This window comes from Podarcis pityusensis (genome assembly GCF_964106645.2).
Source record: "Podarcis pityusensis genome assembly, chromosome: 7".
Taxonomy (NCBI): domain Eukaryota; kingdom Metazoa; phylum Chordata; class Lepidosauria; order Squamata; family Lacertidae; genus Podarcis; species Podarcis pityusensis.
In genome coordinates, this window is record NC_138031.1 from 22,767,598 (window position 1) to 22,794,466 (window position 26,869).

The 26,869-nt window shown below is 41.6% G+C and overlaps 1 protein-coding gene across 3 annotated transcripts; it reads left to right on the top strand.

Moving 5' to 3' along the window:
• AZIN1 (antizyme inhibitor 1) lies at positions 1 to 25,744 on the top strand. Of its 3 annotated transcripts, none has more exons than XM_081013201.1 (12): positions 1 to 361; positions 7,888 to 8,025; positions 11,820 to 12,017; positions 13,111 to 13,284; positions 14,789 to 14,961; positions 17,367 to 17,501; positions 18,657 to 18,738; positions 19,250 to 19,324; positions 20,898 to 21,063; positions 22,022 to 22,137; positions 22,271 to 22,485; positions 23,762 to 25,744. In XM_081013201.1, exons 3-12 carry the CDS (start codon positions 11,916 to 11,918, stop codon positions 23,871 to 23,873), a joined length of 1,350 nt encoding a protein of 449 aa, XP_080869327.1. In that variant the 5' UTR covers positions 1 to 361; positions 7,888 to 8,025; positions 11,820 to 11,915; the 3' UTR covers positions 23,874 to 25,744. The 3 variants fall into 3 exon arrangements, with proteins under 3 accessions (XP_080869327.1, XP_080869328.1, XP_080869329.1); XM_081013202.1 differs by lacking the exon at positions 1 to 361 and adding an exon at positions 861 to 1,023; XM_081013203.1 differs by lacking the exon at positions 1 to 361 and adding an exon at positions 4,199 to 4,349.
• The last annotated feature ends 1,125 nt before the right edge of the window (positions 25,745 to 26,869 follow it).

The following is a 26,869-nucleotide window of genomic DNA, read 5'->3' on the forward strand; positions in this document are numbered from 1 at the left end:
TTCTTCCTCTTCTCTTGCCATTTCCTCCTGCCTGCTTCTTCGGCGATCTTGCTTGCTGCGCCGTCTCCCGTCTTCCGTGTGTTTTTTCTTTGCCCGCCCGCCCGCCTTCCTCCTCTCCTCCCGGGCTTCTGCCCCGCGCCTCCCTCGCGTCTCCTCGCATTTTTGTGTGCGCGCTCTCTTATTTTTTCTTAAGCCTCGGCGCAACTTTGCGCTCTTTTCTCTGGTCGCCCCGGCAGCCTATGGCCCTGGAAGGCGCCGCTGCCGCCTCCCGTATTTCTGCTGTAGGTTCCCACATCCCTCTTTAAAAATTCCGCCTAAAAAGAGAAGACGATTTACCAAATCTTTCGGGCCGTTGTCCCACGTGAGTACTTAACCTACTATATATGATTATGATTATTTATTGGGGGAATACGTGTATTGAAAGGGGGACGCCACCCGCCCCATGCAGCGCTCTACTTCCCTGCCTTGCCTTGCGCGGGGAGCCTTTCCAGATGCACCTTCAGCCCCAGCGGAGGCGGGTGATGGCGGAACCGGGCGCAGGTGCCTCGGCCAGATCCAGAGAGGCGTGGGGGGACGGGACAGTCTCCTTCCTCCTGGGTCCTGGCTAGGCGGCGAGCGCCATAGATGGTGACTCCTCGGCACAAAGCTGCTCCGAAAGGAGGCGCGAGGAAAGAGCGATGTCCGTCGCGCTCTGCGCGCGCGCGCGCTGTCAGTAGGTCTGGATCCGTTGGGAGCCCAGTAAAGAAGAGATGCCTCCCCACCCCACCCCCATTATAGCGCGCTTCGGGGCTCTGGGGGGTTCCCATTACACCAAGCCCCGAGGCGACACTTCTTCCCCCTCGAGGCGGGGAGAAGAGGAGGGAGAGAGCCGAGCCCCTGGGCGGGCCGGGGAAGAGCCAGAAGGGAGCTCCCCCGAGCGGACACCCCTCTCACGCCGGCGGCTCGCTCAGGATGGCGAGTGTGCGCTCTTCCCCGCTTCTTCCCTCAGCGCTCAGGGCGGCCAAGGATCCCCGACCCGAGCAGGTCAGCGGTGTGCGAGAGAGAGGAGGAGCGGGGCTGAGGAGCTCCTAATATGGCGGACGCTCGCGTGCGAGGGAGGGAGGCAGGGAGGGGGCTACCGCCCGACGGGCTTCGGCGGCCCCGTTCCCCCGCGAGTCGGGCATTTGTGGCGGCGGCGGACGGGGCCGGGAACCGAGGCGCGGGGAGCCCAGAGGACAACATGGCAGAGGGGCTCCTCGGCGGCTGTTCTAACATGGCGGATTCCTGTGGAGGGGAGTGGGAGGCTGCCGCCGCCTGTGTGAGTGAGTGTGTGTATGGCTGCCTCAGAACTGGGTCAGTTCATGGTGATAAGCTGCGGGAAGCAGCAGCAGCCGTTTAACGCCCTGCCGTTGGAGATGGAGGGGGGTGGAGGTAGGGGTGGGCGGCTGCTCTGGAGGCCGAAGGCTCCGCGGTGGCGAGAAGCAGCGCTTGACGTGTGCGAGAGGAGGAGGAGGACTCCTTCTTATCCCCTCGGAGTGGCCATTGTCGCCGGCTGGTCACTTGTCACCTGCCGCCCTGGGGGGGGGGGGGCAATGGTGAGTTGCCTCGGTCCCTAAAAGTGAAGCCTTCATGTGGCTCTGGGAGATCTGGCTGGGGGCATTTAGGCCTCCCGACCATGAAGAGAGTCATTGGAAGCTGGTGACATGGCAGAGGTCGTCCTCTACCTCCCCCCCCACCTTCTTTTTCATTTGTAGGTGTGCTGTGTGTGTGTGTGTATAGAATTGAGACCAGCTTTCCGGGTTGTGGTGTTGTCTGGCACTAACCTAAGGGCTTTTCCTCCTCATGCGCCTGGTGAGCAAGGAAGGCCACCCTTAATGCCCTCTCTCTGCATGGGTGGATGGTGTCAGCAAGGAGTGGCTGATGATTTTACCATGTCTGCCCTAACGTGTCTCTGAATGGGAACCAGCTGCTTTTGTCAAAGCCTGTAAGCAGTTGCCAAGGTGTATGAAGTGGTGCAGGCCACAGGAATGGAGGAACATGACAGGTGTCACTTACCTAGGATGTAGAACATCTGCCATGGTTTGCCTCAAAATGATTTAGCACCCATTGTTTGTGGCTATACCATGTTTATTGTTGGTAACATAATTTGACACTAATATTACTGCTGGTTTCTTCAAAGATCAAATAATTAATCTCCATCATGGCTGGATGAGAATTGTTGGAGCTGCCCTTTTTCTTAGTGCTAAGACATGTCTTAACGCTGGTATACCAAGGAATGGGATGAAGCAAGACCTCCTGTCCTGTTCAATTGTTGCAATTCTCCTGGGGCACATGTCTCTTAAATATTCCTACTGGTCCGACAGATGCTTGCACAATATGCACAAGAACACACATTTTTGTTTTTAAATACTCAGGAATAAACACAAACCCCATGGTCTGTACAGGCAATCAGCATTGCAAGTTTGTCCCTAAGCATGTGTGGAAGGATTTGAGAAAATCTGTCCTGATTTGAAGGTGGCAGGGTTGCAGCTTCTTGGTTCAAACCACTCTACTTGACATTGGCTTTTAGAAAGTTTGTAAAGAGTTGTACATATTTTTTCGTATGTCGGAGAAGTGACACAGGTGGAAGTGTTTGGATATCTGACACCCATGCCTCCAGCAGAGGCTGGAATGGTTATTTGAATTTAGGAAAGACCACATTCTTGATCATCTGTTGGGAAAGTTGCTGTTTTTCTAGCTCAACCTACTTTCGGGGGGGGGGGATGAGTATCCTATGAATTCTGCTGTGAGTTCTTTGAAGAGGATACAAATGTGACAAAACATCTCCTTTTTCTTTGTGGGGAAGACAGTGGGAAAAGCTCTTAGCTGTTGAATGGTACAGGATCATAACTTTGGCCATCTGTTAATATGGAATAACTGCTACCTCTTACTTGTCCGACAATGTTCATTTGCTTACATTTATGCCCCATCTTTCTTCTAAGGAGCTCAAGGTGGCATACATAGTTCTCCCTTCTCCCCATTTCATCCTCATCAGGAACCCTTTGAGGATGGTTAGAATGAAAGACTGTCGGAGGTCACCCAGTAAGCTTAATGACTGAGTGAAGTTTGAACCCTGGTCTCCAGAGTTCCTCTAACGTTCTTTGAACTGGTAGTGGAAAAGTACATTTTGTCATACCTTATCTCCCTGCTTCTTTCTGACCAAAACAGCACAAATACTGGTTAACACAATTAATGCATTAGAACCAAGATTTAGGTGTTATGGGAACATATACTTATCGCAGTGTGTTTTTCCAACATGCATGGTACAGGTCCAGTGTGTTCGCATTACAGTATATCTCAACTGCGTAGTGTGGGATGCGGCAGAAGTACAGGGAAAGGCGTGGAGTCGGGCTTTGCACGCGGGGCAGGAAAGCAAGCCTTTTGAAATGCAGAGGATCCTGCACATATTTGGCGCCAGTATAAGGGACAGTTCAAAAGAGCGCAGGTCTCGCCAGACCAGCCTGCAGCCCCCTTTCGGAGGAATCGCTGTCATTGGAGGCTCGGGTTAGCTGGAGCAGCCGCTGCTGCTTCAGCGTCACCGTCCGCTGTGACCAAGCTGACGCGATCGTCCTCGGGGCCCCTTCCTCCTTCCCTGCATGTGCGCTGGCGACCAGCTGCGAGCGCCCTCCTGCAGCCCTGCGGCGACGGCGTCTTCGCGGAGTTGCGCCGCGAAGCATGGCGTGCTGGCAGGGGGAGGAGGGTCTGTTCCAGTCTGGACTGGTCCTGTCTAGTTCTTCGCTTCCTGCCTGCCTGCCATGGTGTGAACAATGCTGTTGCTGCTGCTGCTGCTGCCGCCGCCGCTGCGGTTTGCGACACGGCATCCCCCGCCCCATGCGCTTCTTCGGAGTGCGAGCCCCTCCCCTCCCTTGTCTGCCCAGCTACAGCCTCGCCAGAGAGCTGGTGCTGTCGCCCACATCAGGCGCACTGGTGTATCCCGCCCGCGGGGAAGCCCGTAGCCGCTGAGCTTTCCCTAGCAGCCTCCGGCAGACGTGGGAGGGAAGGCGGGCGGGAGCTACGGCGGCGGCTAGAATAAGCTGCAGGGCTTCTTGGTGGCGCACAATGGGAGTTTGCTTTGGGTTGCTGATACTACCAAGGCAGTTCAGCCATGAGGATGATCGGCTACTCGGCCTCCTTTTTGGTCGCCCCTGCTCCAAGTGGGGGAAGTTCTGCTTTATGGCTTGAAAACGCGAAGAGCTCATCTGTGGCGAAGGAACTGCTGCTTGGCACACGCCTTAAAATGAAAAAGGCAACACAACTGTGCTTGAGAAAGCGGCTCCCAGACACGTGCCTTTATTGTGTGAACTTGTTTTTGAAGCTTGTTGATTTTATTGGTACGTCATTATAAATATGTTATGCTATTTTATGTAAACTGCTTACAGGCGTGTTGTTTTGATTAAGTTGTCTGTAAATTTTGTTAAATGGGTAGTTATGTGCATAAGCATGGAGAATAAAATAACTGGTGTTGGATGTTAGATTTTAGAGTTTCAGGAACGAATATCCTTTAGGAGGTAAAGGACTAATTCACAGCCATGGTAGCACTGAACTTTTGCGAAGTCCTGTGGACACAGAGGAATATTTATTTTAGATTATTTTAGAAGAGCTAAGTGGATAGTGCTGAACAGGTGAAGCACCCACTTAGTAAGGAACGTCATCACCACATGAACTTGTGCTAGTCTCTTCACTCTGGTTAACTTGCTTCTTGGGGGTTATCTAATGAAAATCTCTTTGCAGAGAGAACAGGGCAGAAATATGAGAAATAGATATATTGTGACATAAATATTCAATCAGTCTCCTATTTCCAAATGTAATGCAGAAATATTTTTTTAGGTATATGTGGTACTGTACAAGTGAAACAAAGTTTTGTAGCACTTTAAAGAATTAATAAATGTATTATGGGATAAGAAATTGTTGAACCACCTCATCAGATGCATAGGCTTGTTAGTCTGTTGCTGTTCTGTAGAATCTTAAAGACTAACATGGTTACTCACCTGAAGCAGTTAAAATGGTAGAAATGGAGGTGAGTGAGTTTCACAGTATGTTTAAAAGGTGTAAAGAATGCAAGGGAACATAAGGTGTGTTCCAATCTGATAAAGTATACACACCAGATCTGATTCAATTAGAATAGGTTTATTCCACTTCCACCTCTGCCAGAGGGTATGGAGTGCACTAAACAATCAGCTGTTCCAACTTGGACCATTTTGATCCTTGTTGGGCTTCTTGGAGACATTAGGTTGAAACCTTTTGAAAAGAGGTTTACAGGATGAATACATAGAATTTCTGCATAGTTTTGTGAAGTACTTGCTTTCATGTCTGGATGCCAAGCACAACTAATATAGTCCTGTCCTCATAAATGCCTGCTTCTTAGGAGTGCTGAGGAAATAAAAAATTGGACCAACACAGAATAATTTTTTTCTGCTCTGTGGAGCTAGGGTAGCCTGCTGGATTACTCATTTTTTAATAGATGAGTCCTGCAAATGTTGTATCAAGAATGGTGAAGGTACTTATGCCTTTCCAGGTCTGGATTAACTGGGGCACAGTGTGGTCCTTTTGGATGAAACATGAAAAATAACTGTGAAGAAAGGATAGGAATAAAAGATGACTGCAAGGATTCAGACTGAACAGATGCACCAGACTGCCCCTCCACCAGATGCACATTCAAAGCAGATACATTTTTTTCCTGTGGCTGCTCATTGTCCTGCAGCACAGCTGTTCTGGAGTACAGAAGAGAAGTAGAATTGTTTCACTTGTCTGCCGATTGCCTCAGAAGGCTATTGCCATCCTTGGACAATATTGTTGTTAAGTAAAGGACTACCACTAGGACATCTATCTGGGGACCTGAAAGACTTGAATTGTGGTTTTTAGTGGGCTATACAGCTGTTGGTACAGGGACTGGGTTCTTTATTTTCCCCGCTGCTGGCTACTTGCGCCAATGTTGTGCTTGTCTCTGGACCTTATCCCTGATTAACTAGAACAAGATGTGCCCACAAGCTGGCCTGTTGGTGGATTTAATGTGTAGTGTGAGGGTTTCCTTCAAGTACTAGTTTTAGGCTCCCTTACTGCCTCTGTTCAAACTTTCATGTAGGTTTTGGGTGTTGACAGAGTACGGTAGCCCATTATGTCCCTGCTCTATAATCTTGCCCTTGAGGGATTCCTATTCCGAGCCATTGTGGGCAGGAGTTTGCTGCTGTTGATCTTTCAGTCTGCCACTTTTCTCCCCGGCTCTTGCCAGAAGATTCTCTCTTTTGGACCTGAAGTTGTGCCTATAACCTAGGTGATTGTGATTCTTGTAAGACTTTACATTTGTAAGATTTTAATATTTGTTTGATTAAGGTGTGAATTAGAGTGTAGTGATAATGCCAAGGTTGTGGGTTTGATCCCTGTATGGGACAGCTGCATATTCCTGCATTTCAGCAGGTTGGACTAGATGATCCTCAGGGTCCCTTCCCTTGATACAGTGCTAACTCGGGTTACGAACTTAATTAGTTCTGGAGGTCCGTTCTTAACCTGAAACCGTTCTTAACCTGAGGCGTGCTTTCGCTAATAGGGTTGGCACACGATTTCCGTTCTCATCCTGGGGCAAAGTTCGTAACCCGAGGTACCACTTTATAGACTTTGTACCAATGTCACTGTTCCTCTAAAATGTAGTCTAGATGCAGTTGTCAACATAGCATACGGTCTGCTGATGAAAGTGATCTGTTTACACCAAGTAATTTAATTGCTAAGGCGTAGTTTTTCTTTCAGCAAGTGTTCATAAAACATGTGTACACAAAAAGCCATCTAATGTCCAACTTATGTCTCAAGAAAGTTGAGCTGTTATTTGTAACTAGCTTCCTTGAAAAATGTTTCCATCAACCAGATGTTACAGAAATAGAGGTTCTGCTAATTTAATCTACATTCTATATGTTTTCTATAGGATGTACAGTATTTACCTTTCTGTCACATCATTTCCCTTGGAGAATATTACTCAGTAGCAGTTCTCCATTTTTAATAATTCAGTCTCCATTTTTAATCTAAACTTGTTCCTTCTTGTTGAACTTGGATGATGTGCAAGTGTGTTCATCACTTATCTTAATTCTTTGTTTTCATTCTTCCCTTTTTCTCAGAGCTTAAGTAGTTTCCACAGTATAGAACTCTGGTTTCCTTTTTTTTATTACCTTGTTTACACAAAGTGCTGGTCAGATCTATTGTGCCACGTGAGCAGAACACACAAAACTTTCCTTATGCTTCCATACTGTAAGGGAAGTTTGATAGTGGCAACAGAGTTGGTCAGGACAGCTCTTCTGCTGATCCCCAAGGCTCCCTGAACTCAGTTTGACAACAAATGGTTGATAAGCTAAATATTTTAGTACTTAGTCAGCATGTTCATTTATGCTTCTGGCTTGTAGTTGCTATGAAACTGCTACTGCCTGGGAGCCTTCATACTGCAAGCTGAATGTTGTACAATTCTGGTGAAGTTTGAATTGGCCTTCTCAGTCTGTGTTCTAACCTGAATGTATGTTTATCAATGATCTAAACATACAGGCAGCAACCATTTTAGGCACGTCCCATATGTGCATGACTGTGCCAAACCTGGAAGTGACTCAAAAACATCACGGGACAGGACAGGGCAGGGTGGGCTTATGTGGGCCCCACCAACTTGTGTGGGGGTCCAGAGTGTAACCTCTGCACAAATCCTGTACTGTATGCTAAACTTCCTGTTTTTTCTTAAGCACAATTGCTGTATTGAGATGGGTGTATTTGAACATTCCCAGACTCATGTGCAAAGGCAGAATTTCCCATCATTTGAAGATTGGTTTTGTAAAGCTTGACTTGCAACATTACTGTTGAATATATAATGGATATTCTCTCTCTCCCTCCCCCCCCTTACAGGGCAAGCTCTCTGACCAGGTGTACAACTATCCAGAGGGATTAGGAGAAGTGCTTTATCGGGAACAGTTCGACTTCAACGCTGAGCCACCTTGGGAACCTAGCTGATGATAGTAGGGTTCCATCTCCTAACTTGTCCATGTGAGTCTTTTCCTTTATTTTTACAGCTGTGCACTTGTAAATTCACTAAGTTTTCCCTTCTGGAATTTGTTTTATGAATTGTTCCAAATGATAGGGAAATGTGTGAAAGCCTGATCTTAATTCAAGAAAAGCTGTTGGCCTTAATCTGTGTTTGTATGAGTTTACATATCAATACCTTAAGATGCCTTCCCTTAAATTAAAGGCATAGTTTTTATAAATCCTCTGTGTTCATTTGTAACCTACCTCAGTATGCTAATTGGGAGATAATGGCTGTTTAGAATAAACTTTAATCGTCTTATTGATGTGTTACATGTAAATACCCATTGCTAAATCATTTCAGCACTTCACTTGTAGAGCACAGCCTCCAAGGTATGTCTTGTTAAGTGCCTCTTGCTTTCATAAGTTAGTTTTTCAACTACAGGAGATTGGTGGATTCCGTCTTGAACAAATGATTTGTACTAGTTACAGTTTAAATTATAGAGGAGAGAAATGGACGGAAGCACCCTACTATAGTTCTGTATCACCGCAGCAGGAAATCTGGTTTTGCAAACTTGGTGCCTTATCAGACATCTAATAATAATATATTCTGGTTATCATTTTTGTTGGAATTAAAATAATTTAGATTAAACACTACTGAAATAAAAAAACATGACTAGTTGAAGCATGTCCCATTACATAATAGACAGCATTCTTGCAAAAGAATGTACTGCATACCAACCTGCTGCTGCATTTGTGTGCTAATATATAAGAAGCTGCTTCAAGCAGTAATTCTATTGTATTATGGAAAAAGAAGACAGAACTTAGAGGATGTCACCTTAATTTTAAAAAGACTAATCTGTCAAATATACTTGAAACAAAAGTTATGCTTGCAGGTTTTGTTTTGTTTAGCTAACTTGTTGGTGTTTTGAATCAGCCTATTTGACTAGCCTGGCTGGAAGCCTAGCTCTGACCTGACTTAGATATATTGAGATTGTGGGTTTCAAACTTGTATATTTCTTCTTCTTGCATCATCATCCTCTTCTTTGCATGTTCATATTCCTACCATCTTTTTTCTAGTTGAAGCAAATATAATTTGCTCTGATGTCTAAATCAGGCAAACTGTGGTTTATGCAAGCTGTAGTTTGGCTTCCAAATTGGAATGAGAAATTTCTGTTTGAACTTTGAGAGACCAACTATGGGTTGTACAAACATAGTATACCTGATTTGGACATTACAGCATACTATGCTTTGCTGAAACCTGGAAGGAAGAACTGAGTCTGAAAACTATTCTCAGCAGCCAAACTGTGACCTGCCTGTTACATTTGAAGAAGACCTATATTAATTACTTATTGTTTGATACTCTGAAATGCTTTGATAATCTGCAGAGAAATAAAGAACAGAAGGTGTGATATTTCAAATCATGCTGAAATGCACCCACATGATCCTTATTAGTAGTTAAATCCTGGCAAATTTACTATTTGTGCTGTCTCATCTGTAACTGCTGCAACTGGTTGGCTGAAGCAGTTGAAGCTTGGAAGCTGTTTCAACTGTTGTCACAAAGACTAGCAGCCTTGTCAGGCTGTGCAACTACTGAACCATGTGGTACTTTGGGTTTCCCTGGGCTCAGCTGGCTGCAGGGTACACTGTGCTGGAAAAGGAGAGTTTGTGAATTTCTGTTTATGAATGCAATTGTAATCTTGCTTTGCCTTCATAGAAGATTAATAACTTTCCTTATTTCAGTCACTGAGGATTTGGAATGTTTAATTCTTACAATACTTTGATTTGGCAGCCTTCCCTTTATTAGAGTTGCATTGAAACGAGTGCTTAGGACAACCCAATACAGCTCAAATTTACCTTAATCTCTTGGATGAAATAACCTACTCAAAAGAAACATGATTGACTGTATTTCCGTGTTTGTGACAGCTTTTCCTCAGTTCTTTGTATTTTCCTTGTTATAGGCAGGTCTGACATGCTGGGATCAAACTGTATGATCCTTGGAGTTATTGCACTTGCACAGCTGATCCATAGGATCAGGACATTTGTTTCTTTAGTACCACATGTAGCCTCTCGTCAAAATTAAATTGATTGATTTTTAAATCTTCTAAAGTTGGGTAGATTCTCATATTTGTCTTGCCAATAAATTGTATTGCTGATAAATGTTTGCCTGATGAATTGATGCCCATTTTTAAGGCAACCTAAAAGTTTTTCATGCTGGCATTCCATACTGTTTTCCTTAATGATTGTGTAGTGCCTAGGCACTCTAAGCTTTTATTTTGCAACAAGACTTGTTCTGCTGTGTACAAATATTTTAGATTAATCATAACTAGTGAATTAAACCTTAACCATGCAACTTCATAGAAATGCTTACCACAAATATACTTACATTTGGGGTGTGCCTAAACTTGGAAGAGCCTTGACACACCCAGATTGTTCGTGTGTGAGAGAGCTGACTAATAGGCACCTTGAAGTTGTGCTATAAAATATTTTATTGAGGAAAAAGTCAATTAGACGTTAAATATAATGGACCCTACTAGGAACAGGGTATTAATTAAAATTGGTTTGTCTGAGTATAATTTTAAATTCTTATTAAAAGTGGTCTCCACCTTCAGCTGACAGCTGTAGGAGAAAACCTGCTTGAGCTCTTGCCTCTGGGACTAAAACCTACCTTACTCTTGTCAGCATAGCTCTCTGGGACAGGCAGTTCTTCAGAGAACCTGCCTGGTGTGCACATGTTTCCCCAACACCCTTTTGGAAGACAAGTGACACATAGGTGTAACCAAATGAGAGAACTGGAGTAGATAAATTGGAGGTTTGTTCTTTAGCCAGCAGACCAGAAAAGTCTGGAGAAATGTTTCTCTTACTTCCCACCCCCCATTCCTTCAACTTTAGAGCTTTAAGGGGTTTGTGTGTGTGCACGCATCAAACACTTTAAGAACTTCAAATAACTATTTTGCATGCTAAGTAAACATACGTTCATTGTTTAATTTAATTATTATTGGATAACATGTCAATATTACATTGGTACATTTATTTTGCATGCTAGCCTACTCCATAATTAAATGATCCCCCCTCCCCACTAAATGGCTTTAGTATTTTAAAAGTGGCTCTGACCTCTTAATGTTTGAGATTATTAAGGAGAAAAGTTAATGTAAAAGTAAAAGGTTTGGCAAAATGTCTTTCTGTATGCCTACTGCTTCCCACAGATAATACATTTTTTTAAATCACAAAAAGCTTTCTGCAGTGGAAAACTAGCACATGGGGTGCTAATTTGCTAGGGGCAGGCAACTTCTTTTCTATGGAAGGCAGCATTCCCTCAGTGGTAATCTGTTGACAGCAATGGGTGGGGATAGAGCCAGAAGTGGGTGGCGGGGGTTCATCCCTTTTCTGTCCCTACCTCTCTGTTTCTGTCACTCCTCCTTTCCTTTCTCACTATGCATCAGGTCAGGAAAGAAACAGATTGCGTTTGCCAGAGATATGAAATTATTACTTGCAGAGGGCTTTTTCCTCCTTCTCCATCACTGCATCCTGTTTGTTGCCCTCTCCCTACCCCCTCAGTGTTTCCCCCCTTTTCCCTGTGGGCTCCTTGCATGAAAATAGTTGAAGGGCTGCAGGCTGCCCACCCAATTTATAATCCAATTTTGCTGAATACCTAGCTTTGTTGTTTTGCTTTCAAATTTAAATAAGCAGCATATTTACACTATTGATAGCCCCCTGATCTCTGTGTGAGAGAGCATGGGTGGGGAAGGAGAAACGAAAGCTTTCTAAAAGGCTGTGGTGCGATTGTAATTTTTTTTATTGTCTTCTCTGTCAAACAGTTTGTTGCATAGCTTAAGGACCCGGATCTAAGGCTTTGTGGCCCATCCCTTGTGTTTCTTGGTTTATGACTGTCGGCTTTGCGGAATACGGCTGAGATGAAAGGATTTCTTGAGGATGCAAACTACTCCATTGGCTTACTGGATGAAGGAGTAAATGTTGGAGATGTCATTGACAACTGCATTTATGAACATACTGTTGTAAGTGTTCCGCATTCAGTATTTTTATTTTATTTTTTATATTGCAAACTTAAAAAATAAATCCATGCAGTTATACAGGACCTCAGTTAAAAGCAAAAAACACAAGAGTAACATTGAAGTAAAATAAATTAAAGAAACAGAAGTAAAGAATGGCTCATCTGAAAAAAAAACACACAAAAAACAATCATTTTGATGAGAAGGCTAGGTTAAAATAGTGGTGTTAAGATGGTGCCTAAAACCTATGACATATGATACTAGCTTGATTTCATTAGATGAGTTCCTTAGCCCCGTTACCACCATATGAAATGCACAATTGTCAGACTTGTCTGAGTGACAGTTCACAAAGATCAGGCAGGGGTGTAGGGATTAAAGCACCCTTTTAAGTACACCAGGTTATGTCTGTCTTTATAGATTAATAGCAAGAATTTGAAGCTTGGTAGCATACTGGCAGTCTGTGAGGCTCCCTTAACACAGGTATTGCATTCAGAATTTTACACCAGTCTCAAGGGTAGCTCAACATAGAGTGCGTTACAGTAGTCTATCCTTGAGGTTTCCATTGCTTGAACCATCACAGTTAATTTATGCAGGAACCGTTGCAGCTGGTAAATGCACTCCTAGCCACTGAGGTTTATCTGTGCCTCAAATGACAAAGTTGGACTTAGGAGTACCTTCACACTGCATAGCTGCTCCTTTAGGGTGAGTGCAGCTCCATCCAAAGCAGGAAACTGGCCTTTCTCCTAGACATTGAAATGGCACAGCCATAGAGCTTCAGTCCTGCCAGGATTCTAGGCTCAGTTTATTGGCTCTTATCCAGGCCACTGCTGCATCTCTAGACACTGGTTCAGAACTTGCACAGCCTTACCTGGCTTAGACATTGTACTGCCGATTTTCAGATTTAGAGGCGTTTCAATCACAAATAAAGTTCAAAAACAAGGTTACATTTTCACGGTATGCCCAGGGAAAGTGGAGGATGTCTGGGACAGTAATAAACAAAATGGAAAATGCCCCCTATGACTGCCAGCTACTTACTGTATATATTTGTAGTTACTGTAGTCTTTAACTGTAGATTCACTGTTTTTCTCTTTCTTCCTAGACTGGAAACAATACTTTTTTTGTTGGTGATCTGGGAAAGTTGATTAAGCAGCACATCCACTGGCAGAATGTGATGGCACCAGTAAAGCCATTTTACAATGTAAAATGTAACTCCTCTGAAGGTGTACTTGAGATAATGGCAGCTCTTGGAACTGGGTTTGCATGTTCAAGCAAAGTAAGTATTTGGCATCTTACCTAAACAACTCCTCTCCAACCTGGTGCCCTGCATAGGTTTAAGACTACAGCTCCCCTCAGCCAGCACAGCCATGCTGGTGGAAGCTGTAGTCCACAACATGGAGGGGACCACATTAGGGTAGGGTTCTCTGAACCCTAAACCTCTAGTAGAGGATGTCTATAAGAGCTTGTTCACTCCTTAAGAACAATTTCGGAGGTTCCGCTTCATGTGCCTCTGCCGCCAGAGCTTTCGAGGTTGGTGACTAGAAATAGTCCTGGTGGTGATCCTGTTTATGGAGTACCCACCTCCTAGGCATGATGGAAGCTAGTTCATATGTCTGTGTGTGTTTATATTCTTAAAGTGGCTTACGACAGATTAGAGCAATAAAACAAACAATCCAGGAACATTCCGCTGGCTGGTTGCAAAGGTTAGAATGACCTTTCCCTCACTGCTGTGATTGTAGGCCAACTAGCATTTGGAGCAGAGTATTCATTACAGAAGATAAGGGGTGAGCAAACTCCCTGCAGTTCATTCTCAGGCCAGTGGCTGGAGCCAGCTCATCTTCCCAGTTTTATGAAGACAATTGTATTCTCTGGTACATTCAGTGGCTGGGCCTGGCCTTTTTATTCTTAATGCTTGTGCTGATTCTGTTTCATTTGGTGTCTTATTTTATTCTAATGCTGTATTGGGTTTAATATTCTAAAGCTTTTGTAAACCACCCTGGATGTGTTTAAGCTGGAATTTAAACATCTTAATATGGGGGGGGGGGGAGATATGGAATGCATTCTTGACCGTATCATTGCTATGCACAGGCGTGTGATACCGCAAGCATATTATATTATTTAGGACCATAGAAAGCTACCATATACTATGCCAGACTTTCTCCAGTTAGCCCATTGTCTGCTTTGACTGACAGTAGCTCTCCAAGGTCTCTTTGTAACTTGAGATGCCAGGGATTAAACTTGGGACCTTTGTGGAAAGCATGGACTCCACCACTAAATTGTGGTTCCTCTCCAGCCTATGAACCTTCCACATACTGAGATTTTTGTACCCAACTTCGATTCTCTCATAACTGGAGTAAATAAAAAGAATCCAAATACCATTGTGATGTCTTAAGAACAACTAAGAATGACGTGTTTTATTAGCGTAACTTGCATAGCTTGTTTGGACATTATGTGCATGTAGGACAGCTCCAGAGCTCCAAGCATTAGAAACTTTCAAAACTTTGTAAGCCTCCCCCCCCCCCCCCCCCACAGAGCTGGCTTTGAGTTTCTAGAGTTAAACTTAAGGTAGAATTTTCTTAGCCTTTGGGACACTGCAGCTTGCAAACTTAAACTAAGTAACTTTGGATAACAAGTCTTGCATTAGGTATTACTTTCTCTCCCCCCCCCCTTTTAATACCACTATTGTGATTTTAAAAAATTCCAACCTTATATACTCTAAATCTTCTTCACAACCTTTATTTGCCTCTAACCTTGTTCAAATGTTTGTTTGTTTTTTTCAGACTGAAATGGCATTGGTTCAAGACCTGGGCATTTCTCCTGAAAACATTATATTCACAAATCCTTGCAAGCAAGCTTCTCAGATAAAATATGCAGCGAAAATTGGAGTAAACATTTTGACATGTGACAGTGAACTCGAATTAAAGAAAATTGCTAGGAACCATCCGAATGCAAAGTGAGTATACAGAAATGTTTTCATTTTACTTACCATTGTGGGAAGTTGGGATTACAGTATACAATTTTAAAAGATTATTGTGGCATCTTAGAAGACGAACAAATTGTACTATGGCATAAGCTTTCATGAACTAGAGCCCACTGAATTAAATTTAATATATGCTTATAATGAATTATCTCTAAAGGGATAACCTTCTGAAATACTACTTGCAGAGAAGTCTCCCTTGGCTGTTCTAACATGCAACTCTTTAAAACTTGAGAATGTATACCTTGATGACCCAAATATTAGTTAGGTGTGTTTGACAACATAGTTTTAAGCTGTTGCTTTTGAAGATTCTACTAACTTACCCTGAAATTGCTTTATCAAGATACCTTAAAACTTCTTTTGACTCGGAAGCACCTCCTGCCAGGGTTATGTGGGCTGGCGATATTAAAACATGAATATATCTATGTATTTACACACATCATTCTCTGCTTGGGACTCTGGCATCATGATGAAATGTATCACATGTTTGTTCAGATCACCATCTGAGAGAATTGTCTCAAGATCCCTTGAGCTGCTCCAGAATGTTTCAGGGGGGGAAATCAAGTACAAATCTGGAACAGGCTGCTATATGCTGCGTGCCAGAACTGTGGTGCTGCACCAGAAGTGCACATCAAGTTTTCTTCTAGTTTACTTGGGGTAGCATCAGCATGAAGGAGGAACAAATGTATGGCGGTGGATTATCTAAAACAGATAAGGCAGTTAGTGGGTAAGTACATGCCCCTTTGAAATAATAGAATATGAAGGCTGCATGTCAATCTCTGGATTGTTTCAGTAATTTAATATTCTGGCAGACTTCCTGGGCCTTGAGAGAAGAGTTCATCCAGTAAATGTGTCATGCAATTGGGCACCTCCTTCCTCATTGTCAATCTTTGTGTAAAAAAGTTGCTGGAGTTTATTCTTCTAATAGGGCAGCGATTGCCATGTGTTCAAGAAATATCTTACATATGTTATATGCTCCTACACTACTAATGCATATTATGATCCAAACTTTTATCATCAGGTATATTGATCCTTAAGAAAAAGGATAATATATAGTGCTTCAGTTGCATGTTTTTAAGGGCAGATCTGCATGAGTGCTGTGGACCTTATTTTGGGGCAATATAATACACACTTGGAAAATATAAAGATGTTAGCTTCCCACTCATTCCGATACCCAACACTGGCCATGCAGTCACTTCTGTTAACTGAATCAGCAGAGGACTAACACAGTCATTTGTGGTGTATGACGTTTGCAAGGCTATTAATGCATCCAGCTCCCAAAGTAAGGTTTGGTAGACTTGGCCCTAAGGATGTTACACAGACATTTAGAGTGAAATTAATGGCTGTATCTCTTTTGATTAATATTAGCAGCTAATTGATGCTCAGGTTTGCAAGAAATGATCCATCTTTCTAGAAACCAAGGACTCATTATGCTCTCAGTCATCAAGTTCCAGTTTCTTGTAAGGGTGTAAGCCCTGTTACCTTCAAATGAAATGCTGCCCACCAGCCTGTTCTGGCTACTACTAAAGGAAGAAGCAAGCAGCGAAGCTAATAAAACTGGAATTAATACTTCAAAAAAGTACCCAATGGGAGGGAAAATCTGAGATGCCTTCTATTTCAAATCAGCCATATTTTATCAAGCAAACAGTATTCAAAACCCAGTCATAGATGTGGCTTGCATGTAAAGGTAAGCTGAACCATAGCTTGCTTGTGACTGCATGGGCCCCTGTAGAGACAGTTGCAGCTGCTTTGCTATTTTGTTCCTGCTATGAAGCTAAGCTATGGTTTGGCTTAGTATGTTGTCTGAATAGTGTTTCATGATTTGTCTCGTCCCAGACAAACCACAAGCTGTAACCAAGGATTGTTCTTGGTTTACAGCTCGTCTCTTCCAGCCAAACCATTAGCCTGAGTGTGGATGGCACGCTGCACTAAACCACATCTTAGCTTGCAGCAGTGCAGTAAGACTGGAGAAGGAGCAGCTGTAACTGCCTCTACAGGGGCTATGGTTTGACTTAGTGTTACATGTGAACTGAACCATATTCAGCACATTTTGCAAGAAGTTGTCACTGAGCAGCTTTATGACAGCCATGATTACATCCAAGGTAATGTATTTTTATTACAGCAATCAACAGGTTTTCTGCTACAGCAGTTATTAGCTGCTGCATTTCCAAACCACTTATCCTTTTTGACTCCATATTTAGGCCCTAATTGCTAGTTTTCTCTCTGTACAGGATTATTTTTATTAGGTTCCCTTGACTCGTCCATCGGTGGAACTGGAGTATTGGCAACATAATCAACATACTTCTGACAGTCTTCAGGCTTCACATGTGCTGATGCTGCTGTAAACCAACTGTGCCCCAATCATCTTCCCCTTCTCTTAGGCTCTTGCTTCATATTGCCACAGAAGACATTAATGGAGAGGAAGAGATGAACATGAAGTTTGGCACCACCCTGAAGAACTGTCGGCACCTCATGGAATGTGCTAAGGAGCTGAATGTCCAAATAGTTGGTGTTAAGTAAGTAATCATGTCCTTTCTCCCTCATCTTCCCTTCACATTGCTGCTCTTTTCAGTGTGAAAGAGGAAAGCAGTGGACTTGAATGGTATATGTGGTCACTAATGTTGAAATGTTCATGTTAGGGAGGTATCCTGAATGTCTATAAAAGTAGCCACAGTGTTTCATAACTATGCTTCCAATTATATCTCATACGTATTAGTAAAATGCTATATAATAGTGTCTTGTTTCTGTGCACCCAAATATTTGGAAAGAGAATATGGGAAGTATTAATACCAGAGAGAGAAAGAAACTGAACTCTTCAGGGATATTAGTTCCCAGACCTCTAGAAAAGTTTGTCCTATATATGGTGTACAGTACATACATTTTCTGTGTGATAAAATTGACCTTTTCAGTTTAAGGCTGTAAATTAGTTCCTAAAGGGGACCACCTAATTTGAATACATATGGCAGATGAAAGTCATTTAACATGTAAGGCTTGATAGGACAAACCCATTTCAAACAAAAAGTAAACGTTTAGAAATACATGTATGAAAGGCAACAGCAATATTCAGAGCAAAGCAATTCGCTACAGCTTTCCCATAGTCTCAACTATATAACGCCACGTCCCTAGTAGCAAATATTAGACACCCAAAGCATCTAATTCCAAGAAGATGGTTATACTGAAAACAGAGGTCTCCTGCCTCAAGTGTCAATATACCTCCGGGTATAGGGTGGTATATAAATTCAATAAATACTAATAAATAAATAATAATTTTGGGCAAAAAACTATAACTAGTGAGGATTGGGATTAGAACTTCAATGCTGAATGATATTTCAGTAATGTAGAGAGATCTCTTTTGCTAATACTGTACTGTACTCCACCTTCTTGTTTACCCTTTGTATAAGTCCCATATTTATTAGCAAGAAATCCTGTTGCTTTCAGTGGAAGCTTTTTCTAAGTAAGCTTAGCATGGAACACAGACAGATTTGATTGGCTGGGTAATTGTCATCATGTTTATGGTCTAGGCTTCAATAAGTGCATAGAGCCATTGAGGGAATGAGAGAATTGTGAAGCAAATTTATTGCAAACTTTGAGTTTGTCAAGCCAGAGTAAATCGCATAGAATCTGCAGGGATTTTTTAGCTAAAGTTAGTCTTTGTTTTTTGTTTGTTTCAGATTTCATGTGTCAAGCTCTTGCAAGGAATCTCAAGTATACAAACATGCTATTTCTGATGCTCGCTGTGTGTTTGATATGGCTGTAAGTGAATTATTGGACTTGTATACACTTAAGTTTACATGTTGAATATGTTCAGTACAGTGAAACCTTGGTTCTCAAACAGCTTAGTTGACAAACAAATCAACTCCCGAACGCCGAAAACCTGGAAGTAAGTGTTCAAGTTTTCGAACGTTTTTCAGAAGCCGAACGTCTGACGCGGCTTCCACTTGAGCGCAGGAAGCTCCTGCAGCCAATCAGAAACCGAGCCTTGGTTTTTGAACGTTTTCGGAGGTCAAACGGCTTCCAGAACAGATTCCGTTCGAGAACCAAGGTACAACTTAATTCCATCACACAATTGTAGATACATTTGTCATTTGTTTTTGACATATGTGAAAATTAGTTGAGTTGCCATTTACTGTATAATCGTTTAAAGGGTAACAAATAAATCACCTTGTCTTGTTAAAAGAGCTCAGTGTTTTAAGAGTCTATATTACAAAACAAAAAGGGCACCTAATACCTTGTAGATAGTAAACTTTCTGCATTTTTATTTTAGGAAGAATTTGGCTTTACCATGAACCTGTTGAACATTGGTGGTGGTTTCACAGATTACGAAGCTGACCTGGAGGAGGTATGAATTTTGATTTAGCTTTTTCCTATAAAACTGGCTTATTTAGTTATTCACTTTGTTGAGATTTGCACTTGCAGTGGATATACGTATGAAATAGCTAAAGAATTAACGCAGAGATGGAGGGTGGATTTATAGTCTTCAGTTCCAATTCAGTCATTGAAACTTGAGTTCACAATATTATATTTGGATACAGAGCAGCCTTCCTTAACCTGGCGCCCTTCAGATAATTTGGACTACAAGTTGCATCAGTCACAGCCAGCACATTTGGAGAGCACCAGGTTGAGGAAGGCTGACTTAGAAAATAGGAGTGGCAGACTGGTTTGATCCTGGCTTGTTTAACCAAACCAAAGTATAAAATAATCAGCATTCCTCTGAGTTCAAACATAACAGAGAGCACTGATTAGTTTTAAAACAAAAGTTTGTGAACTTGTTGCTACACCAAAATTGGAGATGGGAGCACAGTAACCTGAGGCTTGTTTGCACAATAGTAAAACACATTTTCTTGTTGCATCCAAAAAGGACTTTGCAAGTTTTATATTATAGAGCTTCTGACGCTTTTAAAAATGAATTTTTTTTGGAAGAACTTGTGCAGTGATAAGAAGTTATAGCATGCAGGCCAGGATCCAAGGAACTGTTGATGAAAGATCAGATGCAACATATGTAGTTGCACTTTGATTTGTTCAAGTGATATCTTGCACAGTTTAGCTAACTCTGCTTATAGCTTCATAACTTTCTCAGTGCTTGTGTATCCATATGTGCTATGCATCTTAGAAGGTGGCCTGGTTTTCCTAATGAGGAAAACAACCACTCTAAACTTGGAAAGCAGATTTCCATATGTGGAAGCAGATCTTTGGGTCCCAGTCACATTTTATCATAGTAACATGTCCATCTGTATGACCTGTTTTTGCTACAGTGCTTTCTAAAAGATATTGTGCTATATGAGTACTGCTGCAAGTGTATTTTGGTCTAGTTGCACAAATGAGAAAGCAATGTGTGTGAATTGGTTCTCCAGTTTGTGCAACCCACATGCTGTGAGTTACCTGACTGACCTAAAATGTTTTTTGGATACAGGTTCACACTGAGAGGGAGGAGAGGAGGAACACACCACAATTGTCCTAATTTAAAACTGCAAGAGTCTAAATATCACAACAAAATCAACCATTATTTTCAAATTACCCAAGATTTTAGATGGCTGCTTTTGAATAGACCTAGATTATTTGAAAACAAGATCATATTTCGTAGGATTGAACACTGGGAAAAACAGCCTGATAGGAGCAGTTGTAGTCCTCTATCGGTAATGTGCTAAAATTTATACAATTCATTTGATTTTAATAGATCAGCAATAATACATCATGTATCCTTTTTATTCTGAGGTAAAATTCAGACGAACTAAGCAACTTGATTGGTTCAGATTTCCTCCCTCCCCAAGTTGTGATAGTGAGTGGCACCGTTTCTCCCCCTAGCTTTCAACTTGACAAACGTTTATCTAGGAACAGACTTAAAATTTGAACTAAAGTTGTAAATTATAAATTGATACAGGTTTTTAAATAGATATTCCCCTTCTGTCTTCAAGGTTAATCATATTGTCAGTCCATTACTTGATACCTACTTTCCTGAAGAATCTGGTGTGATCGTGATTGCGGAGCCTGGATGCTATTATGTTTCTTCTGCATTTACTCTAGCAGTTAATATCATTGCCAAGAAAGCTGTTCAAGATGACAAACCTCTTCTCTCTAAAGGTAGGCAAAACTTGTTCCACACTTAAATCAGCATAAAGATTGAAGAAACAACAGCAGTGCTTTGGATGCTAGCCAAAAATTAAGCCTCTAATCTAATAGCTTATTTTCTCTTTTAGGTTGCTGAGAAGCTTTTGTTTATTTCATTTGTTTCCCTTAAAGGCCATATATAAATACCACTATTTATATATATATAGCCTTTAAGGGAAACCACACAAAGCAGTTTGTTTTAAAATATTGGAACAATAAGCATTAACAATCAAAGAAAGCAGTAAAAATAAGCTATTGGGGTGGGGGAGACTCCTAAAAATTAAATTTCTCTCCTTGAAACAAGATGGTCTTTGGTCAGTCCTGGTGGCAGCTGTGAGAATGGGGGGTTTATCTCATCTTGAACATTGGGAGTTCACCAGGCTGCTGTTTTCTCTTTTTCATCTCCTGAGGTATCGTGTCTCTTCCAGTATTTGAGCTGGTTTCAATTTAAAAGACAGTTGGCTTTTTTTGAATCAGTAAGGGCTCAGCCCTCAGGAGGAAAAAATCTTTACTATTTGTAAACTAGAACATATTTTCAGTTTCCATAGAAACATGCTGTTTCAGGCTTAGAGTTTTGCCTGCAGGGTTACATTTCAATTTTTGTTAAGCTTTAAGACTTCAGGGTTTGATGTGCATAGTACTGCTAATTTGTATGGCAGACCAAGGGTATACCTCTGCAGTATGTTTGTGTTCAGACTGAATTAAGTGAAGAATCTATCTATCTTATTTAATGTGCAATCTTAAGAATGTTCCAGGTCATGATTCATATTTGTCTCAGGATACATCTTATATCTGATATTCCTTCATCATGTTTCTTGTTCATGTGCATGTTCCATATGCTCCTGAAAAACTTAGGCAACTGTTTAAGAAAGGGCTGTAAGTGGAAACTTATTGTGAAACTGTTATTAAAATGTAACATCTTTCATTACAGTGGAACAAATAAGAAGTGATGAACCAGTCTTCATGTACTACATGAATGATGGTGTTTATGGTTCTTTTGCACGCAAATTATCTGAGAATTTGACTACTATTCCAGAGGTTCACAAGGTGAGAGCTCCTTTATGTACTATAAGCTGCTATCCTCAACCAGAATTGCTAAATGAAATTATCATTGATTTTGTATGTACAGAATCATACATGTATAAACCTAAATCTAACTGTTAGAACTGTTTTCATGCAGAAATACAAGGAAGATGAGCCTCTATTTGCAAGCAGCCTTTGGGGTCCATCCTGTGATGAGCTTGATCAAATTGTGGAAAACTGTCTTCTCCCTGAGCTGAATATTGGAGACTGGCTGCTCTTTGACAATATGGGTTCTGGTGCTTTGGGTGAACAATCTGCTTTTAATGATTTCCAAAAGCCACCAGTTTACTACATAATGTCAATCAGTAACTGGTAAGTTTATATTGTGTTGTACTTTATGATTCAATCTAACTTTTACAAAACACTATGTTCAATAATTTATGAAGGAAGGTGAGCTATTTCTAAGAGCATAGACATCTCAGCAATGTGTGTACACCTTTTGAGAAACCCAAACTTCCTTTGAAAATTGTTGCAGCCCGTCCCCCAGATGCTTTTCCTTTTTCACTTGGCAACACATGCTCACTTTTAACTGAAGAGTCAGGACAATAGCTAGAGTGCTAGATTTGGACATGGGGAGACCCATGTTCCAATTCAATGCAAAGTTTGTGTTCAACTGATCTCACAAGATACAAAGGCAATAAAGCATAATTTTATCTAGATAGTGCATGTGTGTTAGCTCTTGTTTTGTAGACCAACTAGCTTTGCAGATCCGTATTTATTTATTTTTTAAAATTACATGTCCATTCATACCCATGCTAAGGTCACATGTAGTTTAGGTGCTAAAAAGTATTTCAGTGCAACCACAACAGTGGTACAGTTCTTTCCTTGGGGTAGACTCTTAAAGTATATGCTGGGCCAGCCCAAGCCTTGCTACATGAAGCCTGGCTGCCTCTAACCAATCACTATACAGTACTGCACTTGCATGCACTGCTATCCTGGTCTATAGGTAACACACCAGTGTGGGCAAACTGTAGCCTTGCAGATGTTAGATTCCAACATAAAGTGGTCAAGGATGATGGAAGTTGGACTACCAGCTTCTGGAGCGCCACAGGTTTCCCTTTCTACTTGTTTTGTCCATCTTGCTAATTGGCCAGGACATAATTTGGCATTAAGTGAATGGAAAGTCAGCTTGTGGAAGAAGGAACAGGTTGATCTGGGTATCTAAGTTCATTTTTATCAGTCTTGCAGATTGATGGGATTTTATATATGCAGGCAGCGGCCATTTCATGTGGGGGTTTTGTCAGCAGAGCGCACACAAGCACACCCGGTTATGCCCTCTTCCAGGTCCAAAATGACCCACACATTGGTGATCGTGCCTAAATGGGTTACCGTCTGTACAACTGCATGCTCGTAAGATGAAGTATAATGATCAAAAGTGCACAAAAAGTACCATCTATACTTTCTTCTGAATATTTGATAACATAATGGCAGGGAAAAGCTAAAATTAGGCAATTTAATTTGCTAAACTTGCAGTGTTTAGAACAGTATGCAAAATAGGAAAGGGCGGTGCTACAGTGCTTGGAAAACCCCCAAATGAAATCTTTCTTCCCCTATTTTGCCTGAATATTGTGTGTGCTTTCCATTCCAGGTGTGAGATGCAAGATGCTGGGTTCACCTCTGACACACTGATGAAGAACTTCTTCTTTGTGCCTTCTTGCATTCAGCTGAGTCCTGAAGACCGCTTTTCTATTGCAGCTTAAACAGGCACTAATGCTTCAATTAGCCTTGCAGTTGCATGTCTGTAGTCTTGTCTGGTCACAACATTCCAGTTTGGAATTAAAATGGAACAATCTTGAATGAATTATTGAAACTTGAAATCATTTGGGACCAGGCAAAACCAGCTACAACTACAATTCACTGGGGGAGTAACGGTTAAAAAACAACAACATTTAAACTTGTCAGATCACTCAATCCCTCAGCATTTAAACGAAATATGCAACAAAATGGATGACTTAGTTGAGATGGAAACCCATCACTTGGGTTCTCTGTTAAACAGTTTACATACAAGTACAGTTTTTATACTAAGGATTTCTGTTAGTCTTGTAAAGTTGTCTTTTCCTCTGATATCTGAAATGTCAGTGGGAAACAAGTGTGACTCATTAGCTATGTTTAGTGTATTTAGAACGTGTAAATTTGTGCTTTGAACTGTAGTTTAATAAATGTAAAATTGCATCATAGTATTTGTTGTATTCACCTTTGCAGTACCCACCCTTGTACGATTGCAATAAAATTTTGTGTAGACTTTACTGTTCTCCCCACCTACCCCCTCCCTGCTAATACAGGGAAGAGATCTAAGCAACACTGATAGTACAAAAAGGTGTAAGGTTATTATTCAAAGACTGTTTAAATTGACAAAATTTTAAATCATGATTAAAGACTAAGCTGAAGTGCAGTCTGCTGTTTTCCTCAAGCATCTAATTTAAGCTAACTCCAAAACATGCAAGCAGACAGGTGCTGCAAATCAATTCACAGGAAGTAAAATGCATATAATAAACAGAAAGCTAACTTATTGCTCTCTTTTGTCTAAAAAGCAAGACTTACTTTGCACACTGTTGAAAGTAAGACCCATTAATCTTGGAGGGGCTTACTTTCCACAGAAACAAACATAGGATTAGGATTTAAAAGTCTCAGTATTCCAACAAAGTAGTTCTGATTAGCATTTTGCTCTTTGACAGGATGTCTACATCCATCTCTAGGAACCAGATCCCTGATGTTCTAGATATACTGTAGCAGCTAGACTTAGCAAGCAAAAAATAGAAGCTTTCACTTACCGTTGCTTAGATTCCTCCTTCCCTTTGATTTCTCACTTTAATTTATTTTGCTAACCTAGTAGCCTTGGATGTGAATTTTGAAATGCACCAAGCCAGAGTTAATTTGAAAATGGAGATTAGTATACTTAAATAACTTGGTAATGTAAAATGGGCTGCCAGATGCACATGCATTTTATACTAATGCCAGTTGGCAGGAAGCTTTCTCTTCTCTCTGCCCCCTTTCCAGTTCACTGGAGCTAAAACTGCATACTTGCTAGATGAAGGGGTTTGGGAAAATTCCCTTCAGCCTGATCCTTTTAAAATAACAGGTACTATATGCTTTTAACCATATGAGATGCTTTTAATCTGCATGAATGCTTCCTGCAGCTAAATCTTAATAACCCTGACAGTGGAATATGGTTGTGAACATTAAAGCACAAATGAAAAAAGCAAAATCAGTTTTCCAATTAAGAAAATAACATCACTTTCCAGAGTTTGGATCCAATATCTGTCAGGGTTCTATTAGGAAATTTAAAAAGCAGGGGCAGTTGTCATATCCATCATCAAGCCTCTCTAAAGATACCAAGGATTCTGCTCTTAAGTTTATAGAACTGTTGTGAGTTAACCAACTCTGTTGTAAATGGTACAGTCACCTTCGAAATGTCTGTATTGTATTTGACAGTTTGCCATAAAAGCTGGTTTGAACTTGGTATGTATTTGAATTTATATGCTAAAACCTATCTCTTCTGTTTACAATATTGTAATATCAGTTTTTGAATAATTCAAATATAAAACTGAATGATTTCTATATAGCAAATTAACTAATGGGACTTTGTCTTCTGTATAGTATAGCTAGTTGCTGAGAGACTGTTATTTGAATGATTACACATGAAGACCTATAGCCCTGCCCAATAGAAATTGCTAAGGAAGGAAGCTATGTTTAGATCCACCAAACTGCTGACATTTTAAATGAGATTCCAGTTGGCAAGATTAATGGAAATGAGGATAAAGGGACTGTTCCATCTATTGCATGGGTTTTATTCTCAGGTGCAGTGTTCATTGGACATGTAATGTAACTCCATACCTGTCACAGCACTGTCCTATTTTAATATTTGCACAGTAGCTTCTTGTCACATGAGGGACAGAAAACAACACTTCCCCTTTGGTAAAACAGGCCCAGTCCAGGTTCCAATTTGGCCCTCAAGTCCATTCCCCACAAATCACCTGCCTAGTCTGGGCTCCTGTTGACGTAGTACCTTGGGTGACAATCGTGCTAATTACTATTGTCATGGCAGAATTGCAGCAGACAAACGGCAGCAAAGGAAGATAAATGCTACCCTCAGTTTCATAGGTTTCTATCATTCAACCTCCAAGCAGTCTTTAAGGTCTTCACATCCTGTTCAGTGTTCAAGAGGGTATTCAGTGAGCCTACTAACCCTGGTGGCCTTCCAAGTACAGTGGTACCTCAGTCTACGAACAGCCCTGTTAACGAATGCTTCAGACAACGAACTCCGCAAAACCGGAAGTAAGTGTTCCGGTTAGTGAACTTTGCCCCGGAAGACGAACAGAAGCCAAACACCAGCGGCGGGAAAGCGTGCACCTCGGTTTAAAAACACTTTGGTTTAAGAATGGACCTCTGGAATGGATTAAGTTCGTAACCTGAGGTACCACTGTACACAACATGCAGGTTCTCAGTCCCACAAAGAGACAGGAGTCATGCACATGGGTCTGCCATTCATTCCAAAAATGAATTTAGCTTTTCACCAAATGCAAGAACAGATTCTTCCTTTTGCCCCCAAACACTCTCACACTCTACATAAAGGGGGCATAAGATAGACATTTGCAGGACCCTTAAGAGTTGTTTCTTCCCAACCTAGCTTTGTGCTGAAGAAAGCTTCAAGCACTATGAGTGCCAAGCCTATGAGGTGTAATGTTTTCCAAAACCA

Coding starts and splice junctions, on each gene's coding strand:
- AZIN1 (XM_081013201.1), top strand. CDS start 11,916: ATGAAAGGATTTCTTGAGGATGCAAACTACTCCATTGGCTTACTGGAT. Junction 14,962..17,366: donor AGGAACCATCCGAATGCAAA/GTGAGTATACAG, acceptor CCCTTCTCTTAG/GCTCTTGCTTCATATTGCCA. Junction 21,064..22,021: donor CAAACCTCTTCTCTCTAAAG/GTAGGCAAAACT, acceptor CTTTCATTACAG/TGGAACAAATAAGAAGTGAT.